Source organism: Nyctereutes procyonoides, unplaced genomic scaffold (assembly GCF_905146905.1).
Source record: "Nyctereutes procyonoides isolate TBG_1078 unplaced genomic scaffold, NYPRO_anot_genome, whole genome shotgun sequence".
Lineage (NCBI taxonomy): Eukaryota > Metazoa > Chordata > Mammalia > Carnivora > Canidae > Nyctereutes > Nyctereutes procyonoides.
Genome location: NW_026575145.1, coordinates 8,850,312 through 8,866,905, shown reverse-complemented (window position 1 = coordinate 8,866,905; position 16,594 = coordinate 8,850,312). Strand labels below are relative to the sequence as shown.

The 16,594-nt window shown below is 33.1% G+C and overlaps 1 protein-coding gene across 12 annotated transcripts in view; it reads left to right on the top strand.

The window, feature by feature from the left end:
* The window catches only part of MIA2 (MIA SH3 domain ER export factor 2), a 91,047-nt gene that overhangs the window by 58,452 nt on the left and 16,001 nt on the right, over positions 1-16,594 (top strand). For 8 of the 12 annotated variants that reach the window (XM_055309076.1, XM_055309075.1, XM_055309082.1 and 5 more), the window contains 7 exons: positions 2,326-2,427; positions 3,370-3,430; positions 3,971-4,006; positions 8,061-8,128; positions 9,636-9,718; positions 11,322-11,450; positions 15,357-15,515. In XM_055309076.1, coding sequence (XP_055165051.1) covers positions 2,326-2,427; positions 3,370-3,430; positions 3,971-4,006; positions 8,061-8,128; positions 9,636-9,718; positions 11,322-11,450; positions 15,357-15,515 — 638 coding nt within the window. The remainder of the gene's footprint in view (positions 1-2,325; positions 2,428-3,369; positions 3,431-3,970; positions 4,007-8,060; positions 8,129-9,635; positions 9,719-11,321; positions 11,451-15,356; positions 15,516-16,594) is intronic. The other 4 variants (XM_055309077.1, XM_055309087.1, XM_055309084.1 and 1 more) reach the window with 1 other exon arrangement.

The following is a 16,594-nucleotide window of genomic DNA, read 5'->3' as shown; positions in this document are numbered from 1 at the left end:
ATACCTCATGGTTTTCCATCAGTAATTTTAGGAATGGATGACCCTTCATTTTAATTTAGGATGAAAGATATTGTGAGTAAAAATTGGACATGAAGAATTATTTTAGGTAAAAAGAATATTTTTGAGTGTATCTTTTTGAACTTGACTGGTTGATTATAGAATTTTGATGAGGAATGTTTAAAATTTTTTTCTTTGTAAGATTTTATTTATTTTGACAGAGAGAGAGAAAGAGCACAAGCAGGATGGGCAGCAGAGGGAGAGGGAGAAGCAGGCTCTCTGCTGAGCCCCAGTGTGGGCCTGGATCCCAGGACCCTGAAATCATGACCTGGGCTGAAAATAAAATTTAGATTCAGTAATTTTGATATTTTTCAGGATTAATGTATTATATATTACTAGCACTTTTCCAGATTTAATATTGGAGAGAAGTGAAATAGCATAACATAGAAGCTTGATATATTGCTGCTTTTTTATTAAAAAAATATTTTCATTCTTTTTGTGAAGAGGGGGGAGGGGGAGGGCAGAAAGGGAAAAAGAATCTTTTTTTTTTTTTTAAGATTTTTATTTTACTTATTTTTAGAGAGAGAGAGTGCGAGCAAGCGTGAGTGTGTTTATGGGGGTATAAAGGGAGAGGGAGAGAATCTTAAGCAGGTTCCATGCCCAGGGTGGAGCACAGTACAGGGCTCAGTCTCACAACCCTGAGATCATGACCTGAGCCATAATTGATATGTAACTGAGTGAACCACCCAGATGCCTCAATATGTTGTTTTAAATGTGTGACGTGAGATGTGATTGTTTTTTAGTTAAATCATCAGAATACCTTTATAGTGCAATTTCCATCATTAATGAGCCTAGCCAAATTCAAGGGAAAGGTTCATAGACTTTACTTTCAGCAACAGAGGTGTCAAAGAATTTCTGGTCATTTTTAATCTAGATTCTGTAAAAATACACCTCCTTCCATATCCAAGCCCATTATATTTTCATGCTTTTTCTGAAGAGATGACTTATTTTCTTCTACACCTATGAAATGATTGACCTGGCAAATCCTTTCTTAGCAGTTGGTAATGTAGTTTGTGGAATATAAAACATTTAATCCTGCCCTGTAGAATTTCTTCAATAGTTTGTCATGTTCCTCCCCAAAGTTCATGAAGAAGGAGAGACTGAATCACATTTAGGACTCCAAATGTGTTTCCTTGTGGTGTTTAATAAGTATTTCTTGAAGGACCAGTGTTGTTACTGATGGCATCATCTGAAACAGCATGGGTAATATGGTATAATGGAGTCACTACTTGCTAGCTCTATGCCTAGCTTCACTTACTTAGTTTCTGTGCTTCCTTTCTCTTTTTGTAGAGCTGTTGTGATAATTAGATAGGGTTATAATGCATGTAAAAGTCTTAAGAACAATTTCTGATTCATACTAATGCTCACTAAATTAGCTATTATTATTAAAAGAACTAGAAGTAGTAAGTAGGACTACTATTACTACTGCTTTTATTTACTTTGGGTTCTTTTTTTTTTTTTTTTAAAGATTTTATTTATTTATTCCTCAGAGAGAGAGAGAGAGAGAGAGAGAGAGAGAGAGAGAGAGGCGCAGAGACACAAGCAGAGGGAGAAGCAGGCTCCATGCAGGAAGCCTGATGTGGGACTTGATCCTGGTTCTCCAGGATCACACCCTGGGCTGAAGGCAGGCACTAAACCACTGAGCCACACAGGGATCCCCTACTTTGGGTTCTTTATAAGTTGTTTTTATTTTTGTTTGTTTTGTTTTTTGTTTTATATATGTGTGTGAACCGTCCTGGAAGCCTGTTTACTATGTTAATGACTTAACCAATTTAAAAATTATTGAAATACAGTTTGTTAGTTGGTGCCTTCTTGTCTAATAAATGTATTGCTGCTTTACTTAAGAAGTCTTGATAAATAAAACATAGTAGGATAGTTTTTACTAATATTTACCTTTGGTCTTATTTTTATGATAATGTCTTACAGAAAACTCTTACGGTACTTGATGGGATGAGCACTGGGTGTTTATACTGTATGTTGGCAAATTGAATTTAAATAATTAAAAGAAAGCTCTTAAAACTTTTCTAATAAAAAAAAACTTTTCTAATATAGTGGTACTATATTAGACAAGGTGGTTTATAATTTCAGTTTATAATTTTAAGTTCCATACCATAAATATTTATGCATGTACTTTTTTTCTTGCATGTGATGTTTTTAGTGGTATTATGCAAATTGTTTCATGGGAACCACTAGTGATATAATTAAAAAGATGTGATTGATTATCTTATTATACTGTAAAAACAACAACAACAAACTTTTTGTTTTAAGGAAATTAACAGTAGAGGAAAATTACCGATTAGAGAAAGAAGAGAAACTATCCAAAGCAGACGAGAAGATCAGTCATGCAGCTGAAGAGTTGGAGACCTATAGGTATTAAATATATTTCTTTTTGAGGTTGGGGAGGGTATCCAAAAACCTAATACCAGAAAAAAATAATAAAGTAACAAAAAAAAAATAAACCCAACATATTTTTTATTATTTTTCATTTGGATATCTTGCTCTTATGCAATTATACAGAAAATATAAAAAAGAAAAAATGTTTTCCTTTCAGTGTGTATGATTTTAAATCTCTCACATTAGTTGTATTTGAACATGGGAAATCCTGTTTTATGTTAATGAGAAGAAATTTTTGAATCGCCATTAATTTCAAGGTCTTTCCTCTCTGGTTCAAGTGGGAAAGAATGTATATAATATTAAGGAATTCGAGAAGTAGGCCTCAAAAAGAAGAGTGAGCCACAGTCAGAGATCTGAAGAGTGTTTATATATCTAGTTGTTTCCTTAGTTCACTTATTACTTCCATGGAAATAATAGAAAATATTGAGAAAATAAGGGGCAGGATTTAGCAATATCTCAAATAGTTGTGATATTTCATTTTATATTAGAAAGACTAAGCTTGGGTTTTATCCAAAAGAAGAAATTATCCTACTAGTCGTGTAAAGGTAGTTAAGTATCATTTTATTTTACACAAATGGTTAATTTCCTAGAATTCTTTTATGGTTACAGACATCTGAATAAATCTCCCAAGTTCATGCTTTTAAAAATAAAAACAAACCAATATACCATATAAATCCTTGCATGACCTTTGGTTTAGGTAAATCAGAGTAGTAGTACTCTTAAAGCACAGTTAATGTTAAATTATATCAGATAAAAGTATACTCCTTTAGAACCTCTTAAACGTGGTTAAATGTGTGGAGTTCTAGAGTTATTTTTTACATAAAGCACTCTAGATGCTTTATTTAATATTTTCAGTAGACATAGTGCATTCTTTCATTTCTTAGTATATGTTAATCATTGAATGATTATTCCTTATAGAAAGCGAGCCAAAGATCTTGAAGAAGAATTGGAGAGAACCATTCATTCTTATCAAGGGCAGGTATATGTGTGTGTGTGTGTGTGTGTGTGTGTGTGTTGTGTGTAAATTAAAACAATTATCGTTTGTTTGAATTGGTATCTCTATTTTGATGCAGGAGTATAGTTACTTGATAGTTGTACACCTCTCTTGAGTTTTTGCACATGTCTGTGGGACATTTACAGGGAGTCAAAGTTCTGAAATAAGAGACTTTGTTTAAAATTACCATGTCTCCTGGTCTTTAGGAATGTGGATTGAATAAATAAACAAACATATATCCACATTGGGGTCTCATATTCACTCAGGCTAATTATCTCTTAGTTGGTAACTCATTGTAGTTGATTATGGCATAAAACAAATTTACCAGACAAAAATTCATTGAGTTTTTAAGAATATACTAGAGTAGATCATGTGTATATGAAAATTTGCTTTAAAAATGTTACTCACTTTTCAGAGATGCTTGAGTTATTTTTGAGTTTATGAGTTGTGTACTAAGTTATATTGGTAGATGTGAAATTTTTTACTTAAGAAAATCAGTAGTATTTTAATGAATTTCTTTTTCAGATTATTTCCCATGAGAAAAAAGCACATGATAATTGGGTAAGTATTAACTTTTCTTTGTCAGATGGTTCTTTTTCCTTATTTATTTATAAAGATTTTATTTATTGATTAGAGAGAGAGCACAAGCAAGAGGAAGCAGGAGAGGGAGAGGCAGGTCTCCTGTGGAGCAGGGAGCCCTTTGTGGGGCTCAATCCTGGAACTCTCAGATTATGACTTGAGCCAAAGACAGATACTTAACCAACTGAGCCACCCAGATGCCCCTTTCCTAATTTAAATGAGTAGTTTAAAAGGTACACTTTCACACTAAAAATTAAGGATAGTATTAAATCAGTTTCTTTTAATTTTACTGGTAGTGAAATTATGCTCTTTATGAAATGAATACTTTGTTACAACACAGTTATTCACAAAAATCTGATTTTCCCTCTGCTTTTACTTTGCAAGGAGGTTATGCTCTCTCTGGGGGAGACGATGTAATGTTCATGGATTAATTGTTTGAGGGCCCTGGATTGCCACTAATTATTTGTGGACAAATTACTTAAAATTACTGGGCTTGTTAACTCATCTGTAAAAACAACAGATTGAACTAAGTGATATTGAAAGCCTCTTCTAGTTGTAAAAGTTATACAATTCAGGTATCTGATTCTCAGTATTGAATTACTTGGTACACATCAGGAAAAAGTTCATCATGAAAAATGGCATGTGAGTGCTCCAGAGGGGAATTATATCAGGAAATGATAAGGATGCAGATTTCACTAATTGTAGGAAATATCCGTCTGACATGTAGAACTGTTATAACAGCTGGCCTTTGTAGGACTTGTCCCTAGGAGTCTTCAAGGGGAGACAGTTTGCCTACTGGGTGAACACGTGGATTCTGGAATCAGCCTAATCAGCCTGTCATGATTGGTATTCTGGTTCCATCACCTGTAACGACAACAAATACTGTTTTCTTACCTGTAAGGAAAGAGGTACTACTGATGTATCCATATTTCATAGAGTAATTATGATGAGTAAGTGAGATAACTAAAGTAAGGTTGTTAGCCAGGTACCTGACACATAGTAAGCACTCAGTACATGCTGTTATTACACTGTTACACTGAAACTTGGGAGGTACTTCTTAGATGTGGATGTTTCTGGAGTGGAGTTCCAGCATGGGTTGAGAATTAGACATGTTGAATATCTAGGCTCTTTCCATTTCTCAGATTTTGTGTTGAGAGCTCAAGTGAAGATTCGTTACTGAATTAAGCTGGGCTTGGAGATAAATTTAGTCTTTTTTGCCACTTTCTGAATACTAAGATGCAGATTACTTTTTAAAGATGAGAAAAACTTAAAAAAAAAAAGAGAAGAACTGATGTATGTTAATCTCTTGTGTTCTAAACAGTAGACTTAAAGGCATATTACTTACTCAATCCACAGAATAACTCTGTAAAATAGATATTATAATTCAAACTTTACAGATGAGAAAACAGCCCAAGATTACATGATCAAAGAGTGAAGAGTAGAGATTGAAATTCTGACCTTTTAGATTCTAAGTCCGAGCTTTTTCTGTTATTGTACATGGCATTTCTTGTTTAGCAAATAAGACACTGACTTCGTGTTAAAACATACAAAAAAAATATCTTTTATGTCTCAAAATGACCTTTTAAAAAAGATTTTATTTGAGGGGCATCTGGGTGACTCAGTGGTTGAGTGTCTGCCTTTGGCTCGGGTTGTGATCCCAGGGTCCTGGCATTGAGTCCCGCATCAGGCTCCCCGCAGGGAGCCTTCTTCTCCTTTTCCCTATATCTCTGCCTCTCTCTGTGTGTCTTTTATGAATAAATAGATATAATCTTAAAAAAAAAAAGAGCTTTTGAGAGAGTGTGAGTGCATATATGAGCAGGGGGAGGGACAGAAGGAGAGGGAGAAGCAGATTCCCCACTGAGCAGGGAGCCAGATGCAGGGCTCAGTTGCAGGACCCTGGTATTATGATCTGGGCCAAAGCCATTCGCTTAACTGATTGAGCCACCCAGGCGCCCCTCAAAATGAAGATTTTTTTGGGGGGTTTCATAAAAATAAAGTATGCTTACTGAATAAAAAGTTCAGACTACATAGAAAAGATGTACAAAGAAGTAATCAGCAATATCACTTCTATACCTAAAAGAATATATTTAGACATAAATCACATATGATTTAAAAAGTGGAAACATACTATATATTATTACTGTTTTATATTCTGCTTCCTTAATATATTACAGATTTTTTTCTATGAATATTTTATAATTTATATAAACTTTTCCCATTTGATAAATGCTTCCTTTGTTTCCACTTTTTTACTGTTATAATTTCATAGTTTCAGATTTTACTTTTTCCCTTGACCATTTCTTTGCTCCATACCATTAGATTTAACCTTTTCTTCCTTTGAACTCCCATAATACTTTGTTTCTATGTGTTCTGTGGCAAGTACTGTGGTCATTTATAATTGTCTTTACCACACATTTAAGCTTCTTAAGATAGGGACTGTTTCTTTCTCCTTAACACCTGTACTTAATAGAATGCTTTTTTGCATGTAAGTATTTAATATCTGAATACAATGTGGTCATTCATTGAAATTACAGTTTTACTTAACCTTTGAAGTATAAGCTTTTCAAAAGTCTGTAATCATTTAGCATCAGTGCATAAAAACAAATATATATCTTTCAATATCTTTCATATTTATACCATGAGAATCAGTGAAATTTGCTTTTGACTTACTTTGCATTGTTTTGTGCCTTATAATTAAGAGTAAATATGTTATACTGTGTAGAAAACATTTAGAAGTAGTTTTGGTTCTGCATTGTTAAATGTTAAATGAATTGGTATTTTATTAACTAAAATTGTTTTGGTGTAATATTCTGTTTTGTTACTATAAAACTGATTATATGGTTACATACTAGAAAATGATTTACACTTGGAATCTTTTTAATATTGCTAAAATATGGTTAAGCTGTGTTTGTGTGTGTAAATATTTAACATACTTTATTCTTAGGCCAGATAGTCTTAATGTGTAGTTCATAATTTTAAGTGAATACATTTGATAGTTCTTTTTATTTGTAAGAAGTTACGGTTATAGATTGAGTCATTGTGATACATTCATTTGCCCAAGTGGATTGTATTAGTTTGGCCAGGTCTGATGTTCCATAGACTACTGCTTCATAACTGGAGAGTTCACAGAATGATGGGAAACATGCAGTATTCCATACACATTTAACTTTTGCCCACAAACTATTTAGATTGAATATTGTATGTTGTTGGCATTTATTGTAAGTTTTTTTTTGTAACATATGTATCTGATTTTCTAATCTTTTTTTAAATAAAAATTTCATTAAATGCATATAAAAAAGACTATAGAAATAATGATTTTTACAGTGCTGTGCACTTAATAGACATGCTGCATGCTTTGAGCCTTTAAAAAAATGGCCTATACGGGGATGCTGTGAAACTGTTTTAGACCTTTATGGTTTCATAGAATTATAGTGATAACTCTCCAGAGATGGCTTTCTGGTATTTTAGCCAGCATACCCAAGCCTAATGATTCTGAGTCTCCATTCCCATCAGCCTAAACTCGGGTCCTCCTACATTGCTTTTTTGTGGTATTTGGGTATTTACAGCACCAAATAGTGCTAATCCTTGACTTCACATCTAGATAACAGCATTCATTGGCAAGCACATGATCAAACTCCAGTCTTAGACTCATGTCATCTGGTTATAGGAAACTCATTCCCTTTTAAAAAATTCCCTAAATTAAAAATCTTTTTTTTTAAAGATTTTATTTATTCATGAGAGAGGAGAGAGAGAGAGAGAGAGAGAGAGAGGCAGAGACACAGGCCGAGGGAGAAGCAGGCTCCATGCAGGGAGCCTGATGTGGGACTTGATCCCGGGACTCCAGGATCACGCCCTGGGCCAAAGGCAGACGCTCAACCGCTGAGCCACCCAGGCGTCCCATTTAAAAATCTTTTACATTGAGTTTCTGAAATGGATACTTAGGTGATTGTAATGTTTATGAATACCTTATCTTTTCATTTATGTTTGTGTTATTTTAAAAATGTATTTTCAAAAAAAAAAACGTATTTTCTTTAAGTTGGCAGCTCGGACTGCTGAAAGAAATCTTAATGATTTAAGGAAAGAAAATGCTCACAATAGACAAAAGTAAGTATCTTTTTGGGGATACTTTAAGACTTTGTTACTTTATTTTTAGTTTTTATTTTATTATGTACCACTTTTATAGGGATAAACAACTGGCAGTGAATCTAGTGTACCTAGTTGTGAAATATTTATTAGCTTTACTATGAGTTATTAGATTTTTCATTTGGAACTCTTGTCTTAGAGAAGTTATTTTTTATTTTATTTTTTTAAGACTTTATTTATTTATTGAGAGAGAGAGAGAGAGAGAGAGAGGCAGAGACACAGGCAGAGGGAGAAGCAGGCTCCATCCATGCAGTGTGGGACTCAATCCCAGGTCTCCAGGATCACACCCCCAGCTGCAGGCGGCGCTATACCACTGCGCCACCAGGGCTGCCCTTAAAGAAGTTATTTTAGCAAAGTAAACTGTTCACATATTCTTCTGTAAGAAGCATAGCTTAATTTTTTTTTTTTCTAAACCAGAGTAGGAAGAAGCTGATTATAAGGGATGGAAAGAGAAAAGACAAATTTTTGATGTAGCAATTCTCAGAGTACTAGCATCTTTTAGTAGATAAATGGGTAGAATAAATGTTTATTATTTCTCCCATTCTCTGGTTTTCTTGTATTGGGTGACATTGCCTTACAATAATAAAATGAAAGGAAGAATCAAAGTTTATAATGTATAATTGAAGGGAAGAGTAATTTTCTAGGAGGATTGTAATAATCTTCCCAGGTGTTATAATTTCTTGCCAGAATGTACTTTTAACATTATCTTCTATTAGTCTTTTTGCTTGTTTTCTACTCTGAAATTAAAACTATATGATTAAATGTTTTGTTTCAGATCCAATGATCAAAAACTAGAAATAAGATTGTTTTAAAAAGTCACATTTCTCAGATAAAAGGTTTAGGAGTAAAATAGTAGTATGAGTTCACTGGATTCCTATTTTATGTTACGATTGGAATCGTGGGTAACATTACAATGGAAAGCAGACATGACTCAGCTAAGAGCCCTGTATTTTAATCCTGGTACTTTCATTTTGAATAAATTATGTAAACTTTCAGTTCAATTTCCTTGGTTGTAAAATGACAGATTTGAGCTGGTTGACCTTGGAAGGCTCTGCTGTTTCTAAAATTTGGGTTCTGTGATAATAGTATTCACTATAGTCTAGTTTTGAAAACGGAACAAAACAAAGCGATTTCAAACCTCAACGAAACTATCACTAGGCAGAAAAAAGCGTTACTCCAGAATAAGCAGTAGGGTGATGATGTTTTGGTCAGAATATTTATTTGTTTTGATTTCTTTTTAAAATTTTAATTCCAGTGTAGTTAGCACACAGTATTATATTAGTTTCAGGTGTTCAATATAGTTATTCAACAATTTCATATCTTATCAGAATAATTTTAAAAGATCTATTTCTTCTATGTAGATATTGAAGTAGTAAAGAGTACCTTGCACTTGGTGGTGGCTTTTTTCTTGAAATGTGGGTTCTTTTCTTGGATGAGTAACTTAGAGATGTTTGTTCTTTATTTGCAGATTAACTGAAACAGAGTTTAAATTTGAACTTTTAGAAAAAGATCCTTATGCACTTGATGTTCCAAATACAGCATTTGGCAGAGGTAGTCTTTTTTTTTTTTAAACACTCATTTAAAATACATATATATGTATATATTGCACATACCTTTTATATTAGTGTAAATTAATACTATTATATATTATAAGTATTTCAGATTTTGGAGCCAGGAGTCTAATCTGAGTTCTATCACAGTCTCTAAAGTTTCTGAGTTTTGTTTCCAGCAATAGTGTAAATAATTGCTGCCTCCATTTCTTAGTGGGCATTTGTAACATGACGTACATTTAGTACATTGAACTCCTTGAAAAAGCAAAGTGCCTGGCACATAGTAAGGTACTCAATAATTATTTTTGGGGAGAACAAATAAGAAGTACTTAAATGGAATAACATTGTGACTGTTAACATATCCACTATTATTGGAATTTGAATTATAAAAACAAGAATTACAACAGTTGACCTTAAATATTTAAAAGTATTAATAAAGGTGGGAAAACTTTAATAATCTGAGCTTTGATTGCTTTAATTACCTCCAGGAGAGGGCTAGTTCTTTGGAAGATATATTTAATATTTTCATCCACTCATTTGTGAGTTAGCATTTTTAATGATCTCATACTGTTCCAAATAGTTTAAATTTTTCAAAATAATTTTTGGTTGAATTGGAATTAAGCATCTAAGGCAGTGAAAGTAAACCTATCTTTATATAGGTGGAATCCCATTTTAATAACCATTTGAAGGTGTAAAAATCACTTTTGAGAGTGTAATTTCATAAAAATTAAAGTCAATTTTTACATTGAAAAATAGATTATTAATTTCAATAGTAGCAAAGTTTGGATTGGGGGGAATTAATTATACAGAAGGAATTCTCTTCTGAACCTAATGCAGAAGTTTCAGAAAGATTAAATAATGCTTTGATCTTTTGTTGTAACTGAATTTGACTATTATATAAGCTATATAATAAAATTTACATATTTTCTAAGTATTATTTTGGTGGTATTTAAGTTTCTTGATGTAGATTTTTGATCTTTGGAAGCATCATTACTTGGGAGTGGTGAAGTTTGTAAAATGATCGGGCTCTTGGTTATATGGTTTATCAAATGATTTGATGAATAAGTGTATGTAAACTGAATTTTCAGTGTCATTGAATCAAAAGTAATTTCTGATGCTTCAGAGGATTTTGCATTTTTGCTTTTCAAAATCTGAGCTTTACTCAAATAATTTATAGCCCAACACAGTCTGTCTGGTCCTAATTTAAGCTGAGCCCTTTGTATTACAACCGTCACCAGCTGAAATATCTGGAAGCATACTGCCATTAAAAGCAAAACCAAACAAACTTTATGGCCCCCAAATCCTCTTATACTGCTAAAATATCACCAGTATCCTTTGCTTAATATTAAGTATATTAGTTACCAAGAGGATAATATTTTTATTGACTACAGTATCCAATTGGTAGACAGAGTTGAAAAACACAGTGTTCCATATTTAATTCTATCCTATATTAGCAAAACCCAAGGCATAATTAGTGTTCAGGGTGTGGATTAAACTTAAATTGGCAATAGGGTGACCTGATGGAAATTGTTGAAATGGGATTCTAATCTATAGTGTAGCTAATTGAAACTATGAATTTAAATATGCTGTTTTAATTATTCCAGAGCATTCCCCATATGGTCCCTCACCATTGGGTCGACCTTCATCTGAAACGAGAGCTTTTCTCTCCCCTCCAACTTTGTTGGAGGGTCCACTCAGACTCTCACCTTTGCTTCCAGGGGGAGGAGGAAGAGGTATATTGTTTAAACATCTTTTTTACTCTAGATTTCTTCCTTATTTATATTTTCATCTCAACTTATCTTTAAAATGATCTTTAAAATAAATCTTTGGAAAATACAGGCATTCCTTGCACTTATTGTGGAGTACTTTTGTTTGGAAAAGGAACTCTCTGATGTCTAATTTTAATATATTTTTCTCTTAGAAACAGGGTTATAATAGGTTACATTTTGGTCAAACACTTGATGCATATATCTTTAAATCATTTTGGCTTTTTAAGGACTGTATGTTGTACTACATAATATAGCACTTTATAAAGAACACATAAAATATAATAATATAACCTAGCATAAGATTGTATTTTAAGGAAATATCATTAAAATATAGAATTTCTGCAATCTGTTTTTACTTCATTATCATGATATTTTTATTGTAGAAAATCAGAAGTCAAAGAACGTTCCTTTTAGAGTAGAGTAATTCAGAAGTGCTCTCTTGTAGGCAGAGTTTTGATGAGAGCCATAAAGGAGACCTAAATGACTCATTAATACTTTGAGAAACTGGCCCAAGATTATTTGCTTTCTTACCCTGTGTGGAATTTGGAGAATTTCAGCAGCTACTCAAGCCTATGCAGTAGCTCTTGGTTTTTTTTCATTTACTTCATCAGCACTCACCCTGGAGTCGTTTTCCTCTTTCAATCTTTTACCATACTTTGTTCACTTTGTCAAGTTGCTTTAAAGTTTTCCTTTGAATTATGGCAAAATGCAAAGATACAGAGCACTGTTTATTCCCAAATCAAAAGTCTTAGATTTTTAGCCTCAAGTATGTGTTGTATAAGAGCTGATAGCATTCTTCATCAGTGTTGTAACCGTACACCCCCCCAACCATCAGTGATTTTAGCATATTGAATGTGGTAGGAAGAGAAATTAATGAGACTAAATAAAAACACCAAACTAAACCTAACTTATCAAAGTTCATATATTGAAATAGATACTGCTTATCAAAATAGTCTCTCATGGAGGGTGTACTTCACCGTTGAAACTGCCATTATTTTAAATATTTTTGGAGCTCTTTCATTGAGATTGCCTTCAAAGAATGAGAAAATGAATTTGCTACTTTATAGTTACGGGATATTCTCTCTTTGCCCATTTTCTATTTACACCTTCTTTCCTTATCTTCAGTTTGGTACACTTAGCACTGGTCCCTCCCACCTCCCAATCCCACTGCTGTTTGGGCCCACAGCCTGGAGACATTTCAGAGAGAACCTTTGCTTGTGTTGGCTTTGAACTGAAAGCTCCTAGGGAAAGAGTGAGTTGCAGGCTGACACTTGGAGCTCTGGTAGAACTTTGCTTTGAACACTTTAGGAAGGGGACTAATTTTGAAATTCTCATGTGTGCTATAAGTGCCCTGAAATTCGTTTTCCCCCTGATTTTTTACCTTGATCTAAACGATAAGAAATATATTTTATATCATGTCCTGTTGTACACCAACATAAATATGATAGGAACCATTTACATGAAGTAGTACTGCCTTTACTATTTTTGAAACTTTCTGGTATTTTCTTCTCATTTCTATTTCATTTCATCAAAAAAATTGCTGATTAAGAGTAGGTTAATTTCATGCACTACAATGGTTACAGCCAGCATCTGAAAAACTGCTATAAAAATAAGGGTATAATTGGCTCAACTGCAAATGTGAATCACTTGAAGTTGAATGATATAAGTCAAGGATTGCTTGTAGTCAATTGAATATTTGGAATAAGAGTAAAAATTACCTTTGATTTCTCCTCTCCTATTTAAATTACTTTCCTCTCCTTTTTAATTACTTTCAAGAAATGATGTGTTTAGATTATTTGCAAGGGTTTTTTGCTGTTTGTTAGAAAAGCTACGGAAGTTTTAGGTAAGTTATCAGTAGGTCTTAAAAAATGCTTTGAAGTAAAAGTTTTGTGACCCACCAAAGAAGGATAACTAGTGTACTTTTTCTTCCTTTTGCTTTTTAAATTTGAAAATTTGGATGAGATATATGTTTGAATAAGGTAGGATATAAGGAAAATAATTTCTTTTTTGAGTAAATTTCATGGAACTTTTGGTCTGAATGAAAAATTTAACAGTAAAGCATTCTCAAATTTGTATTTTGCCTGGTAGTCCTGGTTGGCTGTACTTTGGTCCTCTGAAAGGAAGCAACCAGGAGAAGGTTTTTGTCTCCTTTAAAGATCTGTGTTTCACGCTAGATGAACTCAGCCTAACTGACTCTTGCACGTTTTTTGCCAATTTAATTTTCTGCTTTCCCAGCCTTTTTCCTCTAATGAACTTATTAGAAGGATGAACAAGCTAGAAGGAAAGATTTGGGGAAATCAGTGGAATATACAACTATAAGGAAAAGAGTTGAACTTCTGAATATAAAAGTCAGTTTACCTCCTGACTCTACAAAAAAAAAGAGTAGATAGAAAAAATTTTAAAAGATTATATATGTATAATCATATATATACATATATATATCAATCATATGGTATATGAAGGATTCTTATACTGATTTGTACAAGTTACCAAGAAAACATCAAATTGGCCTTAGTCTGTTCTCTTAAAGTAGTGTACTGATATGTGGGAAAAATTTTAGGAAGATTTCTAGTAAAAAATGTTTTTGTTTCTTTGTTTTGTTTTATTTATTATTATTATTTTTTATTTATTTATTTTTCTTTGTTTTGTTTTAAATAAAAGCTAGTCCTTGAAAGGAAAAAAGTTTTATTTTTTGGGCCATATAATTTTGAGAACACCTCTTTCCCCCCTCAGATAAATTAAATAGTAACATATTTTGTTATTTAATGTTTAAAAAATTTGTATTTGTTTTTTCCATTTTAATTAAACATTTTATTAACTGAGGTACTGTTCTTTTTGTGGTCCTAAGAAGGGAACTTTGTAATTATGATCTTTTATAAATGTAAGCATGCCGATTTCCTTATCCAAATGAATGTTACCTTGTTCAAAGTGTTTATTCGAAGAGTGCTGTTGTTTTTGAAACTCTTGTTTTAGACTTGCCTTCAGAGTTGTGAGTTCTTTTTGAAGGTGAATTTGATATTCAGAAATTGCTAAAAGCCCTTTAAAGCCAAATTTATCTGGTGGGTATAAGGTTTATTAAAATAATTTTTGGACAGAAGAGTCCTGTTTTAACATTGAGATACTGTTTCTTTTTTTTTTTTTTAATTTTTATTTACTTATGATAGCCACACAGGGAGAGAGAGAGAGAGAGAGAGAGAGGCAGAGACATAGGCAGAGGGAGAAGCAGGCTCCATGCACCGGGAGCCTGACGTGGGATTCGATCCCGGGTCTCCAGGATCGCGCCCTGGGCCAAAGGCAGGCGCCAAACCGCTGCGCCACCCAGGGATCCCGAGATACTGTTTCTTGAATGACTCTTATGTTAATCCGAGTACGTTTCTAAAAGAGTTGTTCTAAAAAAATACTGTGAGTAGTTGTATAATTATTGAAATAGCTATATAGTGTCTAAGATGACTGTTTTAAAGGAATCCTGCTCCTTTTGACTATTAGAATATTAGTGTAAGCAACAAAAATCTTATTTTATAATTATTTTATTCTACCTGGCATAGAAATCTTTACTTTGAAATTTACTTTATACTCTTGTTTTTCAGAGTAGTATTTGTAATTTACAACTTAGCCACAGATTTTATATATAAATAATAATGGTGATAACATTTATAAATGACTCTTATAGGCAATTGTTTGTTTATGCACATAGCAAAATTATTTTTCCCTCTTATCCTAGACTTTGTCCTAGGCTTTGGAAGGATAGAATTATAGTCTTATGGTATTAGGAAAACTTTGTTCGAATCTGAGCTACCTGGATTTCATTTGATTGTAGATCTTATAATATTTTTTTAGATAAAACAGAATTTTATTTTTTTCTTCAATTAGGCTCAAGAGGCCCAGGGAATCCTCTGGACCATCAGAATACCAATGAACGAGGAGAATCAAGCTGTGATAGGTTGCCTGATGCTCATAGGGCACCTTCTGATACTGGGTCCCTTTCTCCTCCATGGGAGCAGGATCGTAGAATGATGATCCCTCCATCAGGTATGGAAAGAGTAATTATTTATCTTTGGAAGGCAACCAATATGTGCATAGAGGAATGGAAGAAAAAAGGAGTGCACGTATGTCCTGTCTTAAGAAAAACCATGATATATGTTAGAAAACAATAACATAAATTTCCAAACATAATAAAAATAATTTCCAAACAAATCGGTTTTGCTCCCCTCTAGCCCTCCCATGGAATATCTTTATTGCTTTTGTTGTTCATAGAAGTAATACGTGTTTATTTTAGAAAATCCAGACAATTGTGGAGCACCTGGGTGGTGCAGTCAGTTAATTAAGCATCTTGGTTTGGGCTCAGGTCATGATCTCAGGGTTGTGGGACTGAGCCCTGAGTCCGGCTCTGCACTCAGTTTAAGGTTCTCTCTCTCCCCCTCAGCTCGTCCTGTTTGCACTCTCGCTCGTATAAATAAATCTCTAAAACAAAACAAAACAAAACAAAAAAAACTAAACAATTGAGAAATGTACAAGTAGGAAAGTGAAAAAATCTCTCATCACCTTAGCCTGCCTTTCCAAGAATTTATTTTTTTTTAATTATTTTTATTTTTTTTTATCCATGAATTTAGTTTTATCTCTTTTAGAGAATGTTGTTTTCTTATTTTTTTGGTATATGTTCATAAACATAAATATAAAAATTCCTTGATTATTTCTCTGCAATTATACTATTCACCTTCTCATGATTGTCTTTTCTAATTGAACAAAATATCTTAGAGTAACTGCTAAAATAAGTATATTTATCAGAAGAGTCACAGCAGAGTATCTTGAAGGAAGGCAGTAACTGCACTTCTCCTAATAGCTGTTACTTTCCCAAGGAATGCATTTAACTTGGTTTGCTAAACTTTTATTTATACTTAGTGTTTCAGGACCTTGAAGTGAGCTATACCTGCTTTGTATAAATTAGTTACACTTAAGAAACATATCTGATTCCTTCCTGAGGAGTTGGAGAGGGTAAGAATATTATAATAAAAGAACTTTACTTTCAAGAATCAGTCATTGTGCAGGAGTGTTTTGGTTCTAAGAAATGGTGGCTCCTTATACTATGGCTTTACTTTGTTTGGTATCAC